Source organism: Mustelus asterias, chromosome 1 (assembly GCF_964213995.1).
Source record: "Mustelus asterias chromosome 1, sMusAst1.hap1.1, whole genome shotgun sequence".
In the NCBI taxonomy this organism is placed as follows: domain Eukaryota; kingdom Metazoa; phylum Chordata; class Chondrichthyes; order Carcharhiniformes; family Triakidae; genus Mustelus; species Mustelus asterias.
The window spans coordinates 95,350,542-95,374,574 of NC_135801.1; the positions used below are offsets into that span (position 1 = coordinate 95,350,542).

At 40.2% G+C, this 24,033-nt stretch overlaps 1 protein-coding gene across 3 annotated transcripts in view; it reads right to left on the bottom strand.

The window, feature by feature from the left end:
* The window catches only part of dhx15 (DEAH (Asp-Glu-Ala-His) box helicase 15), a 131,365-nt gene that overhangs the window by 21,964 nt on the left and 85,368 nt on the right, over positions 1-24,033 (bottom strand). For 2 of the 3 annotated variants that reach the window (XM_078215485.1, XM_078215484.1), the window contains exons 7-12: positions 20,855-20,941; positions 19,122-19,271; positions 17,071-17,179; positions 15,633-15,824; positions 14,230-14,352; positions 4,251-4,441 (exon numbers count right to left, since the gene is read on the bottom strand). In XM_078215485.1, coding sequence (XP_078071611.1) covers positions 4,251-4,441; positions 14,230-14,352; positions 15,633-15,824; positions 17,071-17,179; positions 19,122-19,271; positions 20,855-20,941 — 852 coding nt within the window. Of the gene's footprint in view, positions 1-4,250; positions 4,442-14,229; positions 14,544-15,632; positions 15,825-17,070; positions 17,180-19,121; positions 19,272-20,854; positions 20,942-24,033 lie in introns of all 3 variants that reach the window. The other variant, XR_013498267.1, reaches the window with a different exon arrangement.

Consider the following 24,033-nt stretch of genomic DNA (forward strand, 5'->3'; position numbering starts at 1 on the left):
GTTTACGAAGAACAACACATCTCCTTCAGAACATTTATGGTTGAAGTTATGTACCAACATTCTTTTAAAAACATAGGGAGAATAAATATCTTGGGTATATCCTCTGGGATAAGTACAATTCTGTCCAAAGTAGAGAATGAATGTAAAGGTAACTAAAATACCAAAAATTAAATTTGTTTAGTGCTTGAAATAAAAGCGACTTCCATGAGGAATTGTCGTCAAGTTTGTTGCAGTTCATGTGTCACTGTGCTTTTCTATTCACAAGGGAAATGTCTTCGACATATTAAGAAGTCTTGAACACAAATATGTACCAGGAAACCATGCTTTTTCTTTTTTATGCAGCATTGAAGTTTCCAATGCAAAGATCATCCAACAACTAATGCTTTACTATATAGTAGATACATTTGCTATTGCCTTAACCTGGTCATGTTTAACGTCATGAAGTTTAAATCTCACTACTTCATATAATTAACTGTCCATCTTTCAAAAAGTTTCATAATACTAGAAATATATATAATTTACCTAAATATGCACCTGCCACAAATCTTTAAATAGTTTGACAAAAAACACTAAAGTTAGTTGTATTCAGAAAAACAGCACTTCTCTGCCAAGAGTTTCATATACACCACATTGCATTTCTGGCATTGCAATGAACTTATTATTTCACTGTCAAGTCCCAGCGTCCCATTAAATTATCAATATCTACCATTCCCCTGAAGAGCATGAGTCATACCATTTATAATAACCCACATCTATTTCCAGGCTTTTTGATTCTGATGGTAGGTTTTTTTAAATTTGATGCCATCCACTACTCAATTTTCTCCCATCACTCATTCTATCATATGCCTACCTTTTGTATTTCAGCACACCCACAGCACTGAGACATGTGCTTAAAATGACGGATAAATAAACGGCCCCTTTAACAATAAAATCATCCCATGCAAACTTGACAGTTTCCATTTATGTTGAAGGTCAAAGAATCCGTCTTTTTTTGATTATATTTGAGGTAAAACAATTTTTTTTATCTTCAGAGACAGTAACAACCTGTTTGATTATATCAGTCCTGTTTTAATCTGCTCAATCACTCAACAAGTCCTTAGATACGATACAGAGCTCCTGTACTATTACACACAAATGTATGATCAGTTAACTGATAACCCTTTCACCATCATCAACCCCCCCCCCCCACTCCCCAACTATTGGTTGCAAACTAATTTGTTTTTCAGAATGGCATTAAAAGCAATCTATTCAAACCTGGAGAATTCAAAAGCTATTATGTGCGCTGTGGTTATGGTGTTGACAAGCGAGGTTATCATTTACAACCGCCCATAATCTATTCCTGTTAGTACCAAGGACAAGTTCTTCTTGAATTTTCAAATCACAATTAAAGACCCAGTGGGGGAAAAACTACAACCGTTGCTAAAAGGAATTCTTCAAATGTAAAAACCAAGGAATAGACATTGTTTCTTGCAATATATTAGTAACAATATTTAATCGGAAGAATTATACCTTTCACCAACTGGACATTGACATTGGACAGAATCATTAATTTATCACCTCAAAATTAACCTGTCACCACCTCCAAGTCTACAGAAGGTGCAACATATGCCTCAAAGCATTCCCTCGATATAATCCAACTTCGACTCATTCTATCCATACGCAGTGTATTGAATTAGGTTTATGGGACACAAATGCCATGAAGTCTTCTACCCTTCCGGATGGCACTGTTATAAGATTGCAAACACCAGAGAGAATTTATTGCTAAACACAGAAACAGTCAGTATGAGTTTGCAAGAACAGGGTTGGAGAATGAGAAGACACAGAGGGGAGGTACACAGAAGCAAAACAGGGAGAATAGAAAGCAGGAGGTAAGGTGCAGTGCGGTAAGAGGGGGAATAAAACAGAAACAGCACAGATGACAAAAATAAATAAATACAGAGAAGCAGAGAGGGGAAGAATTAGAACAGCAAAACATGGGGGTAAGGGACAAGAAAGCTGTCATATTCTCTAACTGCATGCAATGCCACAGGAGATACAATTATCTCCGATTACACGACAGAACTCTTTTCATAATGCAATTTTAAAAAATACATAGCTAGCTTGCCTCAAGTCCGAGTGACTGCACTGCACAATTTACATCAGTAGTTCTTTTAATTTCTTTGGATGCTAAAAAAAAAATCACCTATAAGAACCGGTAAGCTGTCAATCTGACTAAAACATCCAAAGCAACAATAAGCAAAATGATCATTTTTAAATTTCAAGATTAAGTAACCTGTGGCCTTGTGAAGTAACATAATTTTGAGTTGTAATGTTTTATGCACTAATCAGCACATTTAATATTACCACTGTACAGTAATAGATGTCACAGTAAAAATAGAGCACGTTATTTTTCAACAATCCACAAACCCATATGTTGTTTCGTTAGGAAATCTCGCCTCACTTAAGTGATATGAAGATCAATAGCAAAACTCCAAAATAGCAAAGAGAGATGTTTCAAATAAAGGAAAGGGAGAGAACGCTGCATGAATAAAAGGTTGGAAGTACATTTCAAACTGCAGACCAACCTTATGAATTTTCGCGACACAAACTGCTTAAATTTCACTCATAGAATCATAGAAATCCTACAGTGCAGAAAGAGGCCATTCGGCCCATCGAGTCTGCACCGACCACAATCCCACCCAGGCCCTACCCCCATATCCCTACATATTTATCCGCTAATCCCTCTAACCTATGCATCTCAGGACTCTAAGGGGCAATTTTTAGCATGGCCAATCAACCTAACCCACACATCTTTGGACTGTGGGAGGAAACCGGAGCACCTGGAGGAAACCCACGGAGACACAAGGAGAATGTGCAAACTCCACACAGACAGTAACCCAAGCCGGGAATCGAACCCAGGTCACTGGAGCTGTGAAGCAGCAGTACTAACCACTTTGCAACCGTGCCGCCCACGGATCTGAGAGCGGTAGACCTCTCAGATCACAAAAAACCCTAATTAATTTTGATTGTGAAATACAAGCCCATTCAGTCTCCATTTATTTTACCATTTTAAACATTCAGCTGCCATGAATTTGGAAATGATCGAGCTAGAAACATGACTAATAAATTCTCTCGCCATTAAAAATAATAGGGAACGTTGTAGAAAATCATAACATAGATTTGTAAAAGGTTTGTAATAATCCCATCTGATGGAGTTGGAGGTATAGATCAGTTTCATATAGTTAAATGGTGGAACAGGTTGGAGGGACTGAATGATCCAAGTCTGATTCTGAGACTGTCCCAATATCTAAATTGAAGGTTCAAGTTTCCCGCTGCACATGCCTACCCCACCCCCCCCAGTTTCTGCCTAGTCCTGTAACAGAGCACTTTTGTTTTCAAGCTCATTCATTTTTCAAAGGTAATAACTTTTGGGTTGACATAAGGCTCCAAAGACTACAGCCACCCGTCAGTACAGCGAGCTCAGGCAGCCCACCACAGCTGATGTTGAACTTGTTTTCACCCAGCAAGCATACTCCAACAGGTAGCTGTCGAGTTGAATTTGTTACTCCACAGTTCAAGTTTTTTAATTAAAGTTTATTTATTAGTATCACAAGTAGGCATACATTAACGCTGCAATGAAGTTACTGTGAAAATCCCCGAGTCACCACACTCCAGCTCCTGTTCGGGTACACTGAGGGAGAATTTAGCATGGCCAGTGCACCTAACCAGCACGTCTGTCGGACTGTGGGAAGAAACCAAAGCACCCAGAGGAAACCCACACGGACACAAGAACATGTGGACTCTGCACAGACAGTGACCCAAGCCAGAAATCGAACCCAGGTCCCTGGTGCTGTGAGGGAGCAGTGGTAACCACTGTGCCACCAAGCAGCCCAGTCTTAAGCTCCTCACCCTGAGCTCTTCTTTATATTCAACTACTATGACTACTTTTTCTTTGATTTTAAATTTCATGGTTTGACTTGTCTTTGAATTGCACTTCACTTTCAGATCACAAGTTCTCATCCCTACATCTTCCTCCTTTTCTTCTTTATTCGCAATTTATTTATGAAGTGATTTCTTCTTTATATTAAAAACAATCTGTTCCCATTAACAGCTCGTTTCTACCACACTGTGCAAACACACACAATTGACACATGTAGCACAATGCTTGATTTTACAACCAGCAGAGATTTAAAGCTACAAATGAAAGAATCTCCAAATGTTGAATTATTGTACATTTCATTAATGAGAAGTAGCAACAATCGTTACTATACCTGCATGAAGTAGCCAGAAACCAGCGCCTTTCTAATGTTTATGTAATAGTCTCGACTTGTGAATTCTGTACTCCTCCGAGGCAAGTTGAATCGGTCCATGATTCGTGACAGCTGTTGACGTACATTGTCAGCAGACATCAAGGATCTGTAGTTAATAAAGTTGTCATAGCACCATTGAACCGACTCATGGTCTAAAAATAAAAACAGTGCATTGTGATTAATAAAAATACTGCAATTAAATTATGGCTTTATAAGACAATTAAAAAGTCACTGCAGCGTAAAATAGCCCTTTTCATGAAATGTCCCCATCAAGGTCATAAACATGCAAATACCCAATCCAAATCTGAATCCTGAAGACAATTCATTCTGTTGTGAGCAAGTGCCAGAAGCAGGCCATGTGCTTTGCCACAGGCACAAGGGAAGATTCACAAGGATTCGCTCTGAGTGTCTTCAAGCTTTCCTTTTAAATGTCAACTTTCCAAAGGTGTCATTACCAAAGGCAGATCACCCATCCACTCAGTCAGAAGTGGGGAAAACAATCTGACTACTGCATTTAGTTTGAGGTACAGACATTCTACCTTGTAGAAAACTTGGTAAATTCAATGAAGTAATATAATGGTACTCTGAATTCAGTCATTTAAAAATTTCCATTTTGTTGGATTATTTACTTGCTTAATTTGAACTATTGGAAAAAATTTTTTTTATTTGTAGAAAAAGACGACAATGTTTGTGGTGAAAATGTTCCAGTAACCGATTGGAGCATTATTGCTGATTTATCATGTTGATCATGGTAGACTCCCCAATTTGGACTTGGATCTTTTCCACACCGTTCAATTAGAATAAAAAGACTAATGTCCAAATTGGCAGCAGCAGGAGCAGCCTTGCTTGCAAGTTAATGATTACACTCTTTACTCTAAAATGGGGATTGTAATGAATGTTCAATCACAAATTGGTGGAGTTAATCATTTCAAGGGAAAGGATCACAAACCCAAAAACAACCAGATTTTCTGGGAATCACCATAAAATGGCCAAAACATGGAGGCAGCAGGGAAATTGTTAAAGGATACTTGGGCTACAAAAAAAAGAAAATTTTCTGTCCATGAAACAAATATTCTGATAATTTCTTTCCCCTAACCTGCTTGCCACCTCTCGAAGATGCCAATCCACACTGCCATACCTTTTTACATGTTCCACACCTATTATTCTCTGGCTTATATCTGCTGCCCTTCTTGAACAAAGGTACCACATTAGCTACCTTCCAGTCATCTGGCACTTCACCTGCGGCCAGCAAAGATTTAAATATCTCTGGGGTCCCTGCAATCTTGTCTCTTACCTCCCATAGCAGCCTGGGGTACATCTCATGTATGTGCCTTTAAATCTGCTAAAACATCTAATAACTCCTCCTTATTAATCTTTACATGATCTAGAACTTCACCATCCCAACTGAAATCTCCTGCTACAATGTCTTCTCCTTAAATTATTTTTTAAAATCTGTATTCATTAAGACTTCAGCCATGTCTTTTGGCTCCACACACAGATCGATTGCCCCTTTGGCCTCTAATGGGCCCCACGCTTTCCCTGGTCATCCTCTTGTTCTTAATATACTTATAAAATGCCTTGGTGTTTTCCTTAATCTTATATGCCAAAGATATTTTGTGGTCCCTCCTAATTTCTTTTACTTCTCAATACTCCTGAAAGGCCTCCCCTGTTTTTAGTGCTTTGTACCCCTTTTCTTTATCAAACCCTCGATATCCCTTAACATCCTGGGTTCCTGGACTTGCCCTTCACTCTTGGAGGAACATATTGGCCCTGAACTCTCAGTACTTCACTTTTGTAAGACTCCCCACTTTCCAAATGTAGATTGCCTACATATCTGCTCCTCTACTTTTGGGAGGCCTGTAGCAAAATCCCAAAGTAATCGCCCCTTTTTTATTTCAAGCTCCCTCTACATAGCCTCATCTGTCTCAGTTTCTTCCCCCCCTACTCGTAGAGTCTGTGTTGCTTCTTTTGTTCTTCCCATGGACATATTTTACATACGCCTGCAGCATAAACTTCAAAAAATCTAAAAAGTTCCCAATGAGGAACCCATGAAGGCCTGACAGTGCAACTTCCAAACACTGCGTTAAAAACAGATAATCCTGAAACAATTCAAACTCTAATGGTCCATGAAAAGCGAGCAAACACAGCATAATGCTGAAAGGAACTAGGGTTTAATTAACAGAACTGGGGTTTAATTAACAGATGGCATGCTGAATGCCCCAGAATATACAAGTCGTCATGAGAAATCAACACTTTCCTATTTTGTTCTCGGCTTCATTTGTGGGCATTTACATGAGAAGGTAACAAGCAATTATTTGCTCCCGATCAAAAGCATAACTTTTAAATTATCTACCACTTTAACTGTCACCACTGAAAAACAAAATGTCTCCATGAATCCAATGAAATACCCAACTCCCGAACCCAGAAGCCACCACCCAACAGACTGGGTGTTGTTGGATTCTTCAGCTTTCTAAGCTCATCTATTTTGTTCCGAATGTTGCAGGAAATGTGGTGCAACACTTTCTTATATGATGATCATCTGCAACGAGTGTGAATTTTTCCACTGTATTTAAAGAGTATAGCCAGGGAAGTGCTAGATTTGTTTTTGATGCCTGTAATGTATCGTCTGGAATAGTGCCAAAGGATATATTGTATAACAGAGGCCCAGGACCCAGAGAGAGAGCTAAATTTAAAATTTGTGCTTTATTCCTTTTACATTTAACACTCCCATTTATTTTAATCTGCCTTTTGTTCCTTATATCACTGCTTAGGGAGCAAATGATCGGATGATGATATTACCTTGTGAATAAAGGGATGGGCTTTTTCTTACTGTTTTTACATATCTCTTGAAAATGACAGCCTGTTTTGATGCCCAGCATTAACATCATTGGGGAATACAGCAACTAAAAAGCATAAAAACCATAGAGGGACTGGAAAGATCTAATGGTCAACATTCTGAGACTACCTAATGCCTTCTTTAGAAGCTGAAGAACTGGTCCTAAACATTTTGCTGTGTTCAAGGTCCAATGTAACCATTAAACCATCAAGGTAAGCAATGGGCTGGTAGAATGGTGTAGGTCCTAGGTCTCAGTGGCAAAGACCACAGGAGCACCATCAATCTACAACGTCAAAACACAGTGCATTATCAGCACATAGTTTCTTCAGAACTCATCAATCCAGGCTAAGCTCGTGTTAGGTGGCCACCGTGAAATGAATAAAATGCTTCAAGGGGTTCTGAGAGCTCTGAATAAAATAATTATGCATTGCACCACCAGTGGTACAATTTACACTTGTGTTTGTGTTTCAACATGGTCTGGAATACATCCCACCAGCTGATCATTAGTGCAGACCAACTGTGGTTGGGATCTTTTTATCTTAACAGCAGTTAATCAATTTCTTGGAATGTAAAATGTGCAGAAAATGACTCACAAAAGAGGTTGAAAGATAAGTTACAGAACCTGCTAATGTACAGACAACTGACATCAGACATGTGGGTTAACTAAAGAGGGTGTAAATTGAGAGGGGTGAATACTCAGCGAGACCTTGGTGCCCTCATGTATTAGTCACTGAAATTAAGTGCGCAGGTACAGCAGGCAGTAAAGGCGGCAAATGGTATGTTGGTCTCCATAACGAGATGATGAGAGAATAGGAAGAGAGATATTTTCCTGCAACTGTACACGGCATTGGTGAGAGTACCACGCCTTGGGTAGTGTATGCAGTTTTGGTATCCTTATCTGAGGAAGGATGCCTTTGCCATAGAGGGAGTACGGCGAAGGTTAACCAGGCTGATTCCTGGGATGGCAGGTCTGTCATATGAGGAGAGACTAAGTTGATTAGAATTATATTCATTGGATTAAGAGAGGGGATCTCAGAAACTTATGAAATTCTAACAGGGTTAAACAGGGTAGATTCATAAAGAATGTTCCCAATGGTGAGGGAGTCCAGAACTAGGGGTCATAGCTTGAGGATAAGGGGCAAACCTTTTAGAACTTTTGGCATTTTGGTAGATTGAACCAGGGCAGGATTTACTCAGTTAATGGTAGGACGTTGGGGTGTGTTACAGACCAAAGATATCTAGGGGTACATGTTCATAGCTCCTTGAAAATGGAGTCACAGGTGGACAGAGTGGTGAAGAAGGCATTCGGCATGCTTGGTTTCATCGGTCAGAACATTGAATACAGGAGTTGGGACGTCTCGTCTAGAAAGAGTGCAGAAAAGATTTACTAGGATGTTACCGGGACTTGATGGTTTGAGTTATAAGGAGAGGCTGGATAGACTGGGACTTTTTTCTCTGGAGCGTAGAAGGCTGAGGGGTGATTTTATAGAACCATATAAAATAATGAGGGGCATAGATCAGCTGGATAGTCAATATCTTTTCCCAAAGGTAGGGAAGTCTAAAACTAGAGGGCATCGGTTTAAGGTGAGAGGGGAGAGATACAAAAGTGTCCAGAGGGGCAATTTTTTCACACAGAGGGTGGTGAGTGTCTGGAACAAGCTGCCAAAGGTAGTAGTAGAGGCAGGTACAATTTTATCTTTTAAAAAGCATTTAGATAGTTACATGGGTACGATGGGTATAGAGGGATACGGGCCAAATGTGGGTAATTGGGATTAGCTTTGGGGTTTAAAAAAATATATCAGGGCGGCATGGACAAGTTGGGCCGAAGGGCCTGTTTCCATGCTCCAAACCTCTGACTCTATAACCGAGGTGAGGAGAAATTTCTTCATCCAGAGAGCGGAGACTCTGTGGAATTCACTACCACAGAAAGTAGTCAAGACCAAAACGTTGTCTGATTTCAAGAAGAAATTAGATATAGCTCGAGACGAAAGGGATCAAAGGATGAGGGAGAGGAGAGGAGTGGGGGGGAAAAAGATCAGGACACTGAATTTGATGATCAGCCATGATTACAAAGAATGTGGCAGAACAGGCTCGAAGGGCTGAATGACCTCTCCTGCTTCTAGTTTCTATGACAAAGATATTGGCAATTGCCCAAAAAAAGAGAGATCAATGCCATGGATCAATTGAAACTTTTTCTTGATTTGCACTTGTTACAATAAACGTAAATCATAATATTTTAGTTTTAAGCCAAACCAAAAATTTTAATTGCAATATGGCTTATAGATTGTACGTTGGGGCCTCAACCACTATTCATTGTATTTCTTAACTTAGATAATAGGATATGGAGTCACATTATCAAGTTTGCAAATGACACAAAGGTAGAAGGAAGCATAAAATTACAATGTGATATTAATAGATTAAGTGAATGGGGCAAACTGGCAATGAATGGATTTCATGTAGGCAACAGTCAGGTCACATTTAGATCTACAAAGGAAAAAAGTAAATACTTTCTAAATGATGAAAAACTAGAAACAACGGTTCGAAAAGACTTGGGCGTCCAGATATGTAGATCATTAGGGCGGCATGGTGACACAGTGGTTAGCAATGCTGACTCTCAGTGCCAGGGTCCCAGGTTCGAATCCCAGCTTGGATGACTGTCTGTGTGGGTTTCCTCTGGGTGCTCTGGTTTCCTTCCACAGTCCAAAGATGTGCGGGTTAGGTGGATTGCCCATGCTAAATTGCCCCTTAGTGTCTGGGGGGCTAGCTAGGGTAAATGTATGTGGTTATGGGGATAGGGCCTGGGTGGGATTGTGGTCGGTGCAGACTCGATGGGCCGAATGGCCTCCTTCTGCACTGCAGGATTCTATGATTAAAATGTTACAGACAGGTCCACTGCTGCCTTTTATATCTAGATGATTAGAATACAAAGAGGTAGAAGTCATTTACAATGCCCTAGTTAAACCACATTGGAAATAAATTACTAGGTAATCTGTTTTTGGTGGTGTTCATGATGTGGAGATGCCGGCGTTGGACTGGGGTAAGCACAGTAAGAAGTCTCACAACACCAGGTTAAAGTCCAACAGGTTTATTCAGCAGCACTAGCTTTCGGAGCTTGAGACTCCGAAAGCTAGTGCTGCCAAATAAATCTGTTGGACTTTAACCTGGTGTTGAGACTTCTTACTTTGGTGGTGTTGGCAGAGGGATGAATATTGGCTAGGGCAACAGCTGTTGGCTAAGGAAACAGCTTTTCAGCATGTCCAATAGTGTACCACAGCCACAATAATGTAACCTAGATTTTGTTGTTCATATCCACAGTATGGATTGTTCTCTTGACATTCCGACTCCTGAGAAGAGAGTGCATTCAAATAGCCAAGGACATTACCACAAAACAAATGAACGCGTTTCTTGGCAGGATGACTAAGCAATAAATGCTGATCAGGACAGCAGAGAACATAGCTTTTCTTGCTAGTTCTGTAGGATTTTAACAAATAATCCCCCTCCCTCCTCTGCAACCAGACATTCTTGATTAAACATCTCATTCAAAAAAAAAATCTCCGACAATGCAACATTCCCTCACTACTGCTGTGAAATATTAACCTTGATTACTTTCACAAGTCCCTGGAGTAGAATTTGAATAACCTTCGGATTCAGTGTGTGTGCTGCCAATGGGCCAAGCTGCCATTCAAATGTTTTGTTTGCAAAAAGGAAATGTGACTCTATTTAGTTACTTGCACTGTTTCACTATGTAATGTTGGGGCTTTATAATTAAACCATCCAGGTCATTCAAACAGCAATGAATAAATAGTCAATTTAAAATTCATAACAGTAATCCAGACCTAAAGGAAGCGAACAAAGTGACATGTTTACAGAATAAAAACAAAAGTACTGGAAATGGATAGCAGGTGATGGATACCTCTAAAAAGGAAATATTCTGGGTGGAATCTTTCTGGAATGCTTCGCATAAATTCATCCATCTTTCTTTCAGATGTTGATTGACCTAATGAGTAGTTTCTGTTTGCCCCAAGTTGCAGCATTTAGTTTTCTGAATGGACTTCAAAAAACAATATGTTCTACAGCCATTTGGAATCATAGTGACAATCTGGACAATGAAAACTTGCTGTTTGTCATTTTCATAAATGACCTGGATGAGGAAGTGGAGGGATGGGTTGGTAAGTTTGCTGACGACACCAAGGTAGGTGGTGTTGTGGATAGTTTGGAGGGATGTCAGAAGTTGCAGCGAGACATAGATAGAATGCAAGACTGGGCGGAGAAGTGGCAGATGGACTTCAACCCGGATAAGTGTGTAGTGATCCATTTTGGCAGATCCAATGGGATGGAGCAGCAGTATAAAATGAAGGGTACCATTCTTAGCAGTGTAGAGGATCAGAAGGACCTTGGGGTCCGGGTCCATAGGACTCTTAAATCGGCCTCGCAGGTGGAGGATGCGGTCAAGAAGGCGTATGGCGTACTAGCCTTCATTAATCGAGGGATTGAGTTTAGGAGTCGGGAGATAATGCTGCAGCTTTATAGGACCCTGGTTAGACCCCACTTGGAGTACTGCGCGCAGTTCTGGTCACCTCATTACAGGAAAGATGTTGAAGCCATTGAAAGGGTGCAGAGGAGATTTACAAGGATGTTGCCTGGATTGGGGGGCATGCCTTATGAGGATAGGTTGAGGGAGCTTGGTCTCTTCTCCCTGGAGAGACGAAGGATGAGAGGTGACCTGATAGAGGTTTACAAGATGTTGAGGGGTCTGGATAGGGTGGACTCTCAGAGGCTATTTCCAAGGGCTGAAATGGTTGCTACGAGAGGACACAGGTTTAAGGTGCTGGGGGGTAGGTACAGGGGGGATGTCAGGGGTAAGTTTTTCACTCAGAGGGTGGTGGGTGAGTGGAATCGGCTGACGTCGGTGGTGGTGGAGGCAAACTCGTTGGGGTCTTTTAAGAGACTTCTGGATGAGTACATGGGATTTAATGGGATTGAGGGCTATAGATAGGCCTAGAGGTGGGGATGTGATCGGCGCAACTTGTGGGCCGAAGGGCCTGTTTGTGCTGTGACTTTCTATGTTCTATGTTCTAACTGCACAACGGAGATAGGGTGGGATTGTTGTCAGTACAGGCTCGATGGCCGAATGGGTCTCCTTCTGCACTGTAGGGATTCTATGACTAAGTGAATCGAGTTGAAATTAAGATTGGAAGCAATAATTGGGAATTTCATGGGGGGGGGGGGAATGTGGGCAATCCATTCAGCGAAATGAACTTTCTAACCTGATTGTTTTGGGATCCTAAAGCTTCGTAAGAATTAGCATGAGGAAAAGTAGCCATCTCTTTAAAATATATTTAAATCATATAACAAATTTTAAATTAACCATAATTCAAATTAAGAATTTAAATGAAACAGATGGTTGCACAAGTTCAATACTAATATCCTTGCTGTTTCTTCCATTCCTACCTATTAAATCACAGCCATTGTATCGTTGGCCATGTCTCGGTTCCCAAATTAGTACCTTTCCAAACACAACCAGCCCTTCCACCTCCGAGTCAAATCAATACCCTTGATATCCTGTTTCCTCCGCTGTGAACTGCTCCGGGATAACATATTCGAGGACAAAGTTTTAACTTGCACATGTACACCAACGACACCTGGTTCTCTCTCTCCCCAACTCATCTCCACCCTCCTGCTGCCTCTGTGCTGTTGAATTGTTTATCTGACATTACACACTCCAGAATTTCCTCAGTAATATCACCTCCCTTCCCCTCCATTTTAAAGACCCACCTATCATGTCTCATCCTTTGGTTTACTGTCTAATTTTATGTGACAACATGTTAGTAGAGCGTCAGGGAACGATATGCACAGTAAAGGCGCTGTGCGAATGTGCAGGCTGTTGCTCAGTTAATAAGCCATTTTGATCGGAGTTTATCACAGATCCACAGACTTACATCCAATTATTTGAATGCACTAAAGATTGGGCAACATGGATTTAAAATTTTCTAGCTCTCATGCCCTTCAAGTGTTCCTTCTCGTAGGAGCATGCAACTGTGAATCCAGGCTTGTGTAGAACTCACCCCAATGCATGACATCTAAAGTTCCAACCAATAAGCCACCGAACTGTGCAAGTGGGAGTTCCACCCAGTTAAGAGCCCAAAATCCAGCTCGTGGTTTCAAACCATTAACTGCATATCCTTACGCAGCACATAAGCCTAAGGAAAACACTCCTCGTTCACCCCATTATGAATGTCCTAGTTATAGCTTCAGACACTATTCCCTTTACAAATTAGAATGCAGGGAGTATAGCTACTCAGCTACTTATTCCTTTCTGGCTGTTTAATGAGAATTCAAAGGTTATGTACTGAAAGAAAACTGATAACAAATCTGAGTATAATTATAATTGGGAAACAAAGACCCATCTCTTAATGTCCTAGAATTACTTGTATCTCCTCCTGCACAGAGTTTAAAGGTGAAGCAGATAGAAATAAAGAACTTATTGATTTTTGAATTTATATTAAATTGTTTACAAGTGATATCCTCCCTGTGCAGGATTTCTCCTCCCAAATAATGAAAACAAATGCTGTAATTTAGTGAATGTGCTTTCTAGAGTTTGACATTTTGATACTAAAATTGTTGCAAATTCTTAAATGGTGGAAATATCACATTAATGTTTTTCAGGCAAATGAACACACAAGCTTGGATTTGCAACACCACCTTCGATTGTTCCCTCTGAATCTCTTGCAGCATAGTCCACTGTGACTGTCTTTAATAGCATAAAATACATCATGAAAAGGCCACAAAATACATTTACAAGCTCGTCTTAGAGGGGAGAGCATATTAAGGCGATAAGGATTGACTGTAGACAGTCCTATAAGATTAGTAATTTAAAACCAAAATGTCAATATAAATTTGGACCAGCATTTAACTTTGACTTGCAGCAATGTTCATATGAAGACTTCTTTAAATAATAAAACGTGCACAGGGACAGCTGCACAGCAATTCCTTGGTGAACAATTCTCAGATGAGTATGCTGAAGCTCAATATTCAGGAGCTTGTACAAAACAAGCCCATTTGAAAATCTGCCCTTGATAAATGGGAAGTTAGAAAATTACTTACTTTGCTTGAATGCATGGTAAACGTTGAGCAGAGTCAGGTGATCTCCATCTATATGTGCGAACCGCATCTTGGCTTCGTCGGCTGCTTTCTTAGCTTCCGTTGGGCGAACAAAACACTGTGGGACTAAACAATGTTGGTATGGGCCCAACACAGACGCCCATATGGATGAGTCACTCATTCACAGACACAGGAACAAGGCCTAGCTAGGTCAGTTCAGAGAGCATTGGGCAGGGCATGATGGGACATGGTCACCAACTGCATCTTGGACTGTCTACTACCTTGGCTTGGTACCAAACATCAACACCTACTCACATCTGCAAGACAAGAGTGTTTCAGAAGCTACACAATTACCAAATTTTAGTGAAAAAGGCGGTGCATAGGGCAATACAGAACTATTATCATGTATTAACTGAATGCCTTCTGCAAGCATTTTCCTAACCTGAAGATATACGTAACCGTAAAACGTTTAGTATTTGAAATGTACAATAGATGACTTGAATCTCACCCTTGCAAATAGGTTAAAAACCCAGGAAGAACAAAAGGAAGCAAGGGTGAAACTCTGCCCTGCCCAGCTGCTCTGAATCTGATTTAATCTATAGTACTGTACTGACACAGAGTTCAAGCCTGTCGCCTCGCTAAACATTACTTACAAAAATTAGCCCATTAGTGGTTTTGTTTAGGCATTATACAGAATCAGGATTATTAATGAAATACAAAACCACAAGTTACCTAAATTAATGACCAATATTCGGGTCACAATGAACATTAGTGTTGCCCATCTCTGCCAAAGGGATGCAGTAAAATAATGTAAACTGCCAAACCATGTTACTTTTAGTAGCTCAATTACACAAATACTTTAAGATTTAACTCAAGTCTTCATTATCTTTTAGCCAATTAGGAAATTCAAAATATTTTGTCTGTCTGGATCCTAGGGGAGTAGGAGTGCAAAATTATTTCTCTACTATCAAATTCTAAGACTGGGGTGAAAATTAGTTTCTTGTGCACAGAATGTAAACCTAACAATGTTGAGCAGTCTTGATATTCATCAACACCTCCCCTTCATTAAGCTTTCCTCCTTTACTAGACATCTGCTTGAACAGAAATGATTTACGGGCAGAATAAAATGTTAAAAATGGTTAAAAAAATACCTGAAATTAAGCATCAAACCTGGAAAATTGTAATCAGAATTAATTGCTTGAGCTTGTATATTCTTCAGTTCAAATCTTCTCAAAACTTCACTACTTTCCATAGACCATTCAAATACAACTTTAATGTATTGCATTTACTGGGCATCCAAACAAAGCATATTCTTGGAATAGATCAACTCTACCATAAAACCTGTTCAATAATTTGTTTTGTCTAACTGCAAGTGATGTTTTGACAATTGCGTCCCCGCTTATTACCTGACAACATTGCAGTGATGGAGAGAATCTCATTTGAACAGTTGTGTTCACAGCTGGCAATAACCATCTTGGCCAACTGTGGATCTAATGGGAATTCTGCCATCATGGACCCAAGTTCCGTCAGGTCTCCATCATCATTCAGTGCAGCGAGATAATTCAAAAGCTCCAAGGCTCTCATCAGCGTCTCAGGAGCTGAAACATAAAACATACAATTATTAGCGACATGATCTTCGATGAAATAAAACCACTCAGCTGATGTGCTATTTAGTATCCCTAACGTAGGTAAATATTTAGACATACACCTTTACAATGTGGTCTCATCTTTCTCCCGAATGCAATTTGGGCAACTTGACATCTAAATTAGACTACATTGCCTTTTGCCAATCTGAACCCAAAACCATTTGTGCCAACACAAACAATGTAATTTAACTGACATGAAGTGAATAATATCCTTTCAGCAATGTCTGCTGCTGTCCAAATAATTTTCAAAACCTTAAGAACAAATAATCACATCAAGGATCAAATAGAACAGGGGAAAAAAAATTGATAAGGAAGTTGATACTTTAACAGCGATATATTCTGCCAACAGGGAAGAGAGCAATGTGTACCATCAATCATTGGTGCTTTCCTGTCCATGCACCAGATTCACTTTTACAGAATGCAAACACGTGCCTAGATTTTTGGAAACCTTTTGCTCTACATATAGAATATGTTATGACTTCAGGGTTGAAAATTTAACTGGCCACAGAAGTTACTTCCAAGCTTTAGCAAACTGAAAAATAAACCAACTGCCAATTTCCAGTAAATACTACAGTTTTATTCAACTTTCTTTTCTCAGTATTCCTGCTGGTGTTATTAACCTGAAGTGTCCACAGGGCTCAATGGTGGTACTCTCAATTCAGGTTAAAACAGTCGGTTTTGTCCCACTTCAAGAATGCAACACATTAACTGGGCTGATACTTCACTGCCGCACTAAGTGAACCTTGCACTGTAAGAGTTGCTGACTTTCACATGCAACATTAAAGCGAGGTCCCAAATGCCTGTTCATGTCAATGTAAAATATTGCGGGGCACCATTGAAGGAGAATCTGTCTGCTCTTAGATGTCAAGCACAGAAAACTCAGATCCTGTCTTATCACGGCAATTTCATAACCTAGAGATTTCCAACAGAAAATGACCACAAATAGTAATCCTTTTACAATATCGTGAATGGTAGCTTAGAACAGGCTAACTGCAGAATGTGAATTACACAAGCCCTGGAACAACCTGAGGGCCATCAACATTTTGTAGACATAACAACAATCTTAAGCTGGGGCAAGACAGGTTTAAATGAGATCATTTTAAAATTTTGTAAAATGGATCTAAACACTGATTCAATAAATAGAGAGGATAAACATACTTGCAATATCTCTGAAAATAATATTTGGCCAGCTCCATACCTGGTGGATCCATGAAGTCAAAATGTACCAAGTCATCAATGCCAAGTTTCTTCAGCTGAAGAACTACAGAACCCAGGTTAGATCTCAAAATTTCAGGGTAAGTATTGTCCTGTATATTTAAAACAGTAAATAAAAGTTCAAATAATGTCAAGGTTAACAATCTTCCACAGCATAAACAAAATGGAAAACTTGTATTTTTGGAGCACATTTAACATAATAAAACGTCCTACCACACGTCACAGGAGCAGTTGAAAACACAATTTGACACCAAACCACGTCGAAGAGATATTAGCACAGTCGACCCAAAAACTTGGTTCAAGTGATAGGTTTTAAAGACCATCTTAAAAGTGGACAAGAGGGACAGAGGGGTTTCAAGAGCTTGAAGCCAATGCAATTAAAGGTAATGGTGGAGCAATATCGCCAGAATTGGAGGAGCACGGCTATCTCAGAAGGCTGTGGGGCTGGGGAAGATTGCAGAGATAGGGAGGGACTTGAAATGAAAGAGGCGATTTTAAAAACAAGATGTTGCTTAACCGGCAGCCAACTGAAGTCAATGAGCACAGGATTTGGTGCAAGTTCAGATGCGGGCAGCATAATTTTGGATGATCTCAAGTTTACAGATGGTGAAACATGGGACAGCAGTCAGCAACAAATTGGAATAGACAAGTCTGGAAGTAACATAGATAAGAGTTTGAGCAGTGGATGAGCTGAGGCAGGGACAGTCAGGCAAAACTATAAAGTTGGGAATAGGGGGTTTTGGTGATGGTGTGATTATGTGGTCAAAAGCTCAATCTGGATCAGTTATGATACCGAGGTTGTGAATAGTCTGGTCAAAACTCCATCCTCAAATTTAGTCTTAATACACCAAGACGATTACCAAACCATATTATGTAGTCCAACTAACTAAAAATACTGGCATTGCATTTCATGTCATGCTTAGGAAATAGCAACTAATATTTGATTATTCACGAAGATTACTTATCTGTGAGAGGCTGCCTTTGCAAGAGAGAATCAAGGTTGCCCTGTACACCATGAAAGTCGATTTCCCTCAACAACCTCTTCATGATGTGATAACCTTACCTGATACTTCCTTTGCTGATATCACATACAACCAGCCCAAACACAGCCAACAGCAAATCTTTTCTCAAAGGAAACTATCAAACCCAAAAAGGGACAATGAAAGGGGTTCAGAAGCTAGATAAGTGGAATATGTGGAGGTTTCTTCAATTCAAAGAATAATGATGAATCCACAAACTTTTCTTTGTACTTCACCCGCTTGGTAAACAGCAAATATCCAGAACAGGATGGGAATGCACAAATCACAACTGCAATTGATGCCATCCTTATTCGGCATTCACACACATACATTTTCCAGCATTGTGGAAGATAGAGGGCAACACAGCGGCACAGTGGTTAGTACTGCTGCCTCACAGAGCCAGGGACCCGTGTTCAATTGTGGCCTTGGGTCACTGTCTGTGGAGTTTGCACATTCTTCCCGTGTCTGCGTGGGCTTCCTCCTCTGGTTTCCTCCCACAGTCCAAAGATGCGCATGTTAGGTGGATTGGCCATGTTAAATTGCCCCTTGGTTCCTAAAACGTGTAGATTAGAATAATTAGCCATGGTAAATTTGTGGGGTTAGGGGATAGAGCAGAGGAGAGGGCCTGGGTCGGATACTAGGTACTCAGAGTCAGTGCAGACTTGATGGGCCGAATGACCTCGTTCTGCACTGTAGGGATTCTATGATAACCAGAAATGGGAATCGACAAAGCTGCAAACTCATGACCAAAATTACACTGAAGAGAACGACAGTAGGTACAATTTCAGTGATGTTATAAGGCTGTATGGTAGACCGACCAATCTAGACTCATGTTTCTAGGTCAAAGGATTAAAAGTTTGAAAACTCCTTCAGATGGTGAAACAAAATCGACTAACCGCCTACTGAATGGTTCCAGATAAATATCACAATTTTCTAGTTTCAGACAAATATCATTCAAATTCTCTATATAATGTAAAAAGGAGAAACTGATTGTAAAGGGATATACAAAACTTGCCTGCATTTCAGTTTTATAGGCCTTTTCAGTATAGAGTCTGAAGCACTTTCCTGGTCTAGTACGACCAGCTCGGCCAGCTCTTTGCTGTGCAGATGCTTTACTGATAGCCGTCACCAATAACGATTCGACTCTGATACGTGGGTTATATACCTGTGAATCATGAAAAAGCAGTGAGCACAAGTTGTATTGAACTCCAAAACCCAAGTACCAGGCAGATGAGAAGTTCATAGGACAAGAAAATATTTTCCTCTCTGATGAAGTCAAATGCCAAGAAAGCATCGGTTCTTTAAAGTGCAACATAAAAATAATCCATAACAACAGGATGGTGAGGATCATTTAAAAAAAAAATCAATTTCCTGGTCCATCAATTTCAACAGTAAAAGTGAAATAGATACACGTTGGCTTAGAACTCTGTGTCCATCATCATTTTCAGATGGTTTTGGCTTCTTTACTTTTTCCTCAAATTAACCATCTCCAATACCCACCTCAACCCCAACTATATTTTTTCTATGTTTGAGAAAAGTGTCTGGGGAACAAAAGGCTAAAAAGGAATGAGACATCAAACAAGATTTAGCTTTAAATAGATTTTGGTTCAAATGATCAACATAGATTATTAAACAGTGCAAGTAGTATTCTTAGTTGCTGGAAAATGAAGCTCGATCACAATCAGCCATGATTTCATAGAACAGCAGAACAGGTTCAAGGGGCTAAAACGGCTCCGACAGAACCCAGTATGCCTGCTACATGGATTGAAAAACGAAGATGCCCACAAAGTTATCTTTAGGATGGTAAATAGACTGTCATTACAAACTCTGCTGGGAGGAATCATCATCTGCCAAGTGTTTCTTTCTAATGGCATCCAGTGGGGGCGCAGGTGGGGATGAGAAATACTTCTATTTTAAATTAAAAAGTGGCAAGATCCTGCGACGAACAGCAACAGCAAAGTCTGAAAAGTAAAACCATAATGACTCATTGCTTCAGGAAAAAAAAGCTGACTGTGTGTGTCATCCCTATAGCCAAGATTTTCGTGATCAGTGTAACATCTAGCTCTGGGGGTTACTCTACATGATCTGCTGTGCATCGTTGTCATTCCAGGTAAGTGCAAATCTGGCCCCAAAGTCAAAAATGTATCCGAGTTCTGGTGATCCAAGTCAATATTACATCAAAAGAAAATTCAAAAGAATGTATTATTCAATGATCCTTGTTAGAAACGTTGCTTATTCACCATGGAGAATACAAGCTCATGATTGGTACTGATATCATCTGTGATCAATTCAATCTCACTATTTTTGATGGATTCAATAATGGCTCATTCCATTATGCATGGATATGGAGGGTTGCCAACACCAGTAGACTAAGCACGAGAAGTCTGCCTCCTTCAGCAGAAGGAGAATACTTTCAGCAGAATACTTGGCCATGCTAAATTGACCCTCATGTCTGGGGATTAACAGGGTAAATGTGTGGGGTTACTGGGTGGGATTGTGGTCAGTGCAGGCTCGATGGGCCAAATGGCCTCTTTCAGCACTGTAGGGATTCTATAAGAGGAAAGGGTCGCAAAGCAAACAGAGTGCATTGAAATATACATCATTTATAAATCTGGAGTGCAGAAATGCAAAGGTTTATGGGCAGGGATATCATGAAACATTTGTCAAAATTACCAAGTAGTGGCAGGTGAAGAGATGCAAGATGCAAACATTTGTTCAATATGGAACAGGCCAGATTTAAATACTTGCCTTCTGTTTAGCAAAGCCAGGATCAATCACAAACACAACACCGTCGATAGTGAGTGAAGTTTCAGCAATATTAGTAGACACGACAACCTAAAAGGTAGAAAAATAAACAATGAAAATTCATAGCAACGTTTGAACAATACTGGCATCTTTCAGGCTGTCCAAATAAATGCTTTACTTTAGGGTGTCAAAATGAAATGTCAACAGATCAAAACCCATCCAAAACAAAACTGATCCACAATAGATGTTTTAATTTATCTGATATGTTCATTATTTGCTTGCAACAATAAGTACATGGATATTTACAAGCAAAGGACAACAAAGGCAAACAGGAAAAACAGAGGAAATCTTAATAAATAATAACACCTCCTGTTCTACATTCCAATCCTAGTGTACAGCGCAGCCCAAAATTGCACTAAATCACAAGATTCATTTCAAATACATGCATGAAACTTCTGCTGAAATCAGCAGGAGAGCTAGCTATTTAAATCATGGCCCACTCCAAAATTACAAAGGATGGGCCTCAGGCAGAAAATCAGCGCCAAGTTACACCCCACCATGTCCATTTAGCTACTCTTTCAGGCTGATAAAATCATTAAAATGTTGAGATAAATCAGACCACTCTGCTCTGATACCTTATTAAATATTATTTTTACACTCTTGGAGCTTTCCTGAGCTGGCATGTCTGTTAAAAATACCCCCAGTACCTTGTCTGATTACAATCCCCTTCCCGACCTCTGTATTTCCAACCATTCAACCTCGGACACTGAAGTTTAAGGGCTGGCTGAAGAAATATACACACACTGGTTTCTCCTTCGGGTGCAGTGAACTCACAAACCGATCCTCTTTGGAGATTTCAATGCCAGAGTCGGGAAGGGTAAGAATCTCTGAAACGGTGTGATGGGCAAAGTGGTATGAAAGGCAAACTCAGATCAGTGTCCTTCTCCTCTCAACTGGCGAGACCACAACCTTGTCATAGCCAACACTCTGTTCCACCAGCAAGACAAGCACAAGACCTCACGGCAACACCCACGGTCCAAACACCGGGACTTGTTCAACACCGTCAACCTTTATTCCTCAAAGCATCCCTGAATAAATCACAAGCATCTCCGCTTGTGATTGACCAAATGGAGGAGGCTCATCCAGGAAGCTACCCAACACCAAGAACTTTTAATGGCGAAATCACGGCAATCACCCTCAATCTATCGACCCAACCCTTCAAACACCCAAGAACGCTTAGAAAAGTTCGATTTCTCCTAAATTTGTTCTGCCTCTTATCCTAACTTGCATCTTCCCTCAAAAAAAACCCCAAATACCCACACTTAATGTGATATTATACGAATCATGCAGAAATTTTCTAGGCATTTGCTAAATTGCCCCTTAATGTCAGGGGGTTAGTAAGGTAAGTACGTGAGATTGGGGATGGGTGGGATTGTGGTCAGTGCATGCTCGATGGGCCGAACGACCTCCTTCTGCACTGTTGGGATTCTATGATGATGAAAAGATGTTAAGTGCATTGATCTGAGGATCCAAGTATGAGCTAATGTCAAGTCCCAGTATCCTTAATATGATTCAAATAGAGACTCCTACATAGTAGTACTGCACATAGAAGGTCTTTCAAATCAACTTTCCTCCAATAGTTTCCCTTATTGTTTTGGATAATGGATCGATCACCAGTGAACAATATCTAGCCAATTCTGCAGGAAGAGGAATTCTCTCTTCCTGAAATAAACTTTATGCCCAATGACATCACCAGCACACCGGGGAACTGGAAAATTCTGAAAAGTTAGCAGTTAGTGGTGTAGATTCATACATTCTCTGAAACCAAGACCCTCAGGATATGATCCCAAAACCACAGCTCTTCACCTAAGCAATGAGTCAGACTGAACCAACTCCACTGTGGTTTTGTACACAACTCATGCCCAACAGATTAATTTGTACCAGCTTACACCATCATTATCGTACTGCTTGCATCAGCAGCGACCAGGTCCAAACTCATATTTGTTGAACTTATTAATGTGTTGCATCTGATAGATTTATGGAGTGGATGATCGATCATTCATGGCAATTCAGTAGTAAGTACACTATTTTCCATCAACCTTCTGGAAGCAGGATAAAGTTGCTGTCCATTTCGGTTCTCTGTTGGATTTGAATCAGTACACATTATCTTTTCTTAAATGGTATTGCGCTGATTTATTAGTGTTGCCTAGCAGTCCAGGGAGCTCACAGGAAGGCAGCATTGGAACTGGATCAGTGGCTTCATGGCACTTTAGAATCTTAGATAATTTGTTTTCTTCAGGGATAGGATTTGGGAATGAGTCGGTCATTGTGAACTGCGCCTACCACAAACTACACAGGTTTAAAAACACAGTCATGGCTGCAGGCCGATGGCCAGCCAGCTGGCTGCAGCCAAGCATTAACTTCACAATTAGAGTCAATGGTCTCACCCCATGAAAATCAAGGCTGGGTGACACTATTCATTTTGAGAGTAGATGTTTTCTTTAGACTTTTTTGCATGGGATTGGTCACATCCAGACCTTTAATCGACAAACCTATTGGCAAATCATTAAATGCGAAAGATACTGCCATATGTTGGGAACATAGAGTGGGAGAATCCAATAACCAGTTAGGCTGCGTGAGGAAGCCTGACCTAATGATTGGAAACTCGTTCAGTTAGGATGAGAAGGTTGAACAGAAAACGTCAAGTGATCCAACACCACAGCTCTTTAAAAAAAAAAGTCTCTAATTCTGAACAAATCCTGTGAGAATATGCTTGGCAAAAGCTTTGGAATTACCACAGAGGTTAATGGAATTGTAGTGGCTGTCATTTTGACTGAATGGTACTTTCTTAGTCTCATACTTTAAGGTTTTGTGGTGTTCAAAATTGCAACAGGCTTACTGACTTAAACCTTTTTTTCAAAACTCTGCATTACCGTTTGGTAACTTCCCCAACATATATTCCACTAAATTTTCTCCTAAATTTTGATCGCAAAAATAAAAATCTGAAAACATTCAGAAAATCAGTCTTTAAAATCAGCAACAGAAACCCAACTATAACTCATGTTATGCTTCATAGAATCCCCACAGTGCAGAAGGAGGCTATTTGGCCCATCGAGTCTGCACTGAAACAATCCCCCCCAGGCCCTATCCCCATAACCCACATTTTAGCCCACTAATCCCTC